At 34.6% G+C, this 3,944-nt stretch overlaps 1 protein-coding gene across 1 annotated transcript in view; it reads right to left on the bottom strand.

Annotated features, from left to right (window-relative positions):
- Positions 1 to 316: 316 nt before the first annotated feature.
- LOC111403334 overlaps positions 317 to 3,944 on the bottom strand; it is a 5,816-nt gene continuing 2,188 nt past the window's right edge. Inside the window, exons 2-6 of the mRNA XM_023031791.1 lie at positions 3,704 to 3,831; positions 2,387 to 2,427; positions 1,629 to 2,301; positions 748 to 835; positions 317 to 641 (exon numbers count right to left, since the gene is read on the bottom strand). Of these exons, the coding sequence (XP_022887559.1) occupies positions 2,032 to 2,301; positions 2,387 to 2,427; positions 3,704 to 3,831 (439 nt within the window). The 3' untranslated portion in view covers positions 317 to 641; positions 748 to 835; positions 1,629 to 2,031. The remainder of the gene's footprint in view (positions 642 to 747; positions 836 to 1,628; positions 2,302 to 2,386; positions 2,428 to 3,703; positions 3,832 to 3,944) is intronic.

The raw sequence follows: 3,944 nt of genomic DNA, 5'->3' as shown, positions 1-3,944 counted from the left end.
CACATCATATGATTTTTTTATAAACTATGAAAATTTAATCATTTTTTTATACATTCATCTTTCCTGTGATTTTGGTGCACAATATAATTTCTAATATCTTGATCATGATGACTGTTTCAATATATTTCATTGTTTGTATATTGCTATGATCATGAAGCATCTCTTGTATAATAATTAGCGAATTTAAGAATCACATCATATTGAAATTGATTACTAATTTTGGTTTTTACTTTTTTAGAATTTTGAAATGAAATATACTTGGTAGAAATCTATATGCAAGGTTTCCACTTATCTCTCATTTAAAAAAAAAAAAAAATACATTAACAATAAGTATTCATTATGGAATACGCTAGGTGGCATGAAATTTGCTCCTTAGAAATTAAAATAGAAATCCAACCATCTCTAGTCCAGCATCTGTGACGTCTTATCAACATGTTTGATACTTTACAAACTTCTTTTCCTCTTTCGTATTTGATTCAGTGGTAGTGAGTGCTTACACGTCTTTCTATTACGGTTGTGCTCCTTGCACCTTGCACATCTTGTTTCTTAATTGCACTCTTGCTTTGATAATATCCTTTGCTTTTTAAGCCCGCTCCATTGTCATATGAATATTGGAGGAAACATCACACCTAATGATACACCTTATCAAATCGACTAACATTTAAAAGACATAGGAGACAACAAATGATAAATAATTTAATATAAAAAATTCAACTAACAATCAACCATTGTAAAGCTACATATTACCTTACGCACACAACAACTATGTCAAGCGAGGTATCACACAATACATGTTTTCTAGCTAGTGTAACGTCCCCATGACTCGTGCTTTATACTGTTACAAAAACCATATAGTGAAAATGTAATTAATCATGTTATCATACATTGCACAAAAAAGAGATTTAACAGAATGTGTATGATAACATGTGATGTTAAGTAAAACACATACAAGACATATTTGTTACAATATAGTTACAAAGAATGATATCTACGTAGAGTTTGATTTTTCCTTTTGTTAACAAGCAAGGAAAGTTAACACAATGTGTATGACAACACATTATCGTGATAATTGCCTTAAACCAATTTAAATTCGATCCAATTTCAAGTAATTGTGACATTCACAATGTAATATCGAGCAGGAGACAAATGTCCTTAAGAGGCCCAAATTCCCCAAATTGAGCATCAAAGATCCTCACACATGCAAGCAAGATTCTAGCATATAACAAACCAAATAAATATCACATGATATAAAAAGAGTGACATTTGTAGCATACACACATAAATGTCCTATAACGTGCTTGGAGACCAGATGCAGTAGTTTAAAAATCATCAAGTCAGGTAAGTAGATTACAGATCTCAAATAATATACAACCCACATTGTAAAATCATCGACCTACGTGTTATGTAATGAATGGATATGAAATATCATCCCATGAAACAAAGGAGTGTATTTCATATGTCATTCTTAATATTGCAAAGAAATCTAGGCGTTATTCATAATTATACTGCAAAGAGAGTATTTCATATAGCACTGAAATATTGCAAAAAAATTTGTGCGTTTTCATGATTACACTACAGCCCAAGTATGTGAAAATAACAATAAATTAAAACAAATAATATTCAGATACCTTTGCTTGATTGTTATGGACCAATTTTTCTTCCGTGAACTCGAGTCCAGAACAATTGTATCCATATTCCTCTTTCTACCATGTCTTGACAATAAGGTTTCAGACGAGGGAAACTTATTCTGAACTTGGAAAAAGCTCGCTGATTGGGAAATTTTTTTTTCTTCAGATCTGACACACATAGGGCATGGAGGGTCATTCGTACACAACTTTGTTGTTATTTGCTCCAAGCATTCTACATGGAATACATTACACCAAAGGATTCCTGCGACTCGCATGTCTCCACTTTCAATGATCCTCGGAGAACTCCAAGGAGATCTCTATGAAAGGAACGTCGCACATAAGAAACATCTGAAGCTATTTGATGTCCTAAAAAGATCATAATCAAAGGATTCAGTTAGTTCTGTCAGAACAGCACAACCAATAGCACTTGAACGATGTATATGTTTAGGTAGAGTGTAATGGCATCAAATTCTGACAGCCGAGCAAGGGCGACAAAAGCAGCTTCTCTAGCGGGTGTTTCTAATGGAAAAGAAAAAGGATGAATTGCTTTGGACATATAGCTGCGGCGGCTTGAGAAGTTACGATAATGTGACTTGAACATGGACCCATAATCATGACTACTGTTTGCTTGGAATGAAGTAGAGTCCCCTCTATCTCTAGCTACGAAGGTTCTCTGTCAAGTTCTCAGTTTCATTAAAATTGTTCGATTGAGCAAGATGAACAAAAACAGAATATTAAACGAAAAACAAACATTGTACCTCCATCGTCGGTGAAAGGGATAATTGCCTCAAAACTACATCTATCAAGGGCAGATGAATACAATAAGATTAGCACCTTATAAATAGCAAAACATAGATAGAAGAATATAACCTCTCTCTATAGCGAATATTGTCAATAGCGAATCAACAGAATTAACATAATGCTTTAATTGTCATAAACATTAGAAAGAGAATCACAGATAATTCTATTTCCATATACAATCAATATATTAAAGAAAAGGGCCTCATCTCATACAATTAAAGGCATAATTAAGTCCATAAATGCTTTTCTTATGATCTATATATCTACGTTACATATGTCCCAAAGTTGTCATTCCCTAAATTTATCCTTATTAAAAGGTTGAACCCAAACCTTGAGGGACTCACTGCCCTGCCCCTAAAGCTTTGTAAGGGAGGTAAATCGTGGGATCTATCCCAACAGGCCATGGAACAAAAGCTGTCTGTACACTGCGCCTACAAGGAGTCCAATTCCATGTCTCAGGTTGTCGTATATTATCATTTCTTATTTTATCTACTATAATATGAGCACACATCCATCTTACCATGCTCATTTTCATTACATTCATCTAATGAACATTTTGTACCTTTAGGGGAGTGCACACTTATCATATAGCAGGTCTTATATTTGTACATGTACAATGGGCCTTTAACCTTATAGGAATTTCACAAAATTCTCATAGCACTTCTCTTTTTCATCGAACTTATTTTTGTCTTTAGTCTTATGCATTACATTTGATTTCTATGCATTATTTAGATTCCTTAGTACTTCAAGGTAGTAACTTACGGTTTGTGATCTTTTTGGTCTCATTAACTAAAACTATGTCTTCAACAAATAACGTACCCCAAGAACCTAATCTTGAATACATATGGCAAGTTCATTTATGACTTGGGCGAAAAGATAAGGGCTCTCATGGTAGAACCGTGAATTGCTTTCATCCCATAGACTTACATCTCCTGTTTCTCTTATTTCGCTCTCACTCCCTCTATGATCCTTCTTTAAGGGGGATTTGGTGTTGAGGTGCCAAAAAGTTTCATCCATAAACCATAAATAACAAATAGCATTACTAAACATCATACCAGGTAATGCAACCTCATGGATGAATTGAGCAATCTCATAGGAATGAAAGCAACATTAGCGAAAGTAATAGCAATTGACAAAATCAAAAGTAGGGCAACAAATAGATTGAAATTTTTTCACAATGTAAGATAAAGAAAAAAAATGCACGCAACCAGTAATTGCCTAGACAAAATAAATAGAGCTCTTGGGATGTGAAGAATATCGCCAGCCTTTCAAACCTCTCCTTGAAGTATCATAATCATCACGTCGATTTCTTATATTACTAGGGGGAGTCCACTGCTGGTCAGGAGTGACGTCTGATGGACCAAAATATGGAACAACACTATTAGATATCAGATGTTGGGGAGGGGCAGGCCCGGTCCTGAGGCGAGGCCAATGAGGCCTGCGCCTCAGGCCCAAGACCGGAGAGGGCCTAATTTTGGCCCAGAATTTTTTTTTTTTTTTTTTTTTTTAAAAAGA

The sequence above is a fragment of the Olea europaea genome, chromosome 11 (genome assembly GCF_002742605.1).
Source record: "Olea europaea var. sylvestris chromosome 11, O_europaea_v1, whole genome shotgun sequence".
NCBI lineage: Eukaryota > Viridiplantae > Streptophyta > Magnoliopsida > Lamiales > Oleaceae > Olea > Olea europaea.
This window is presented reverse-complemented; position numbering and strand designations above follow the sequence as displayed.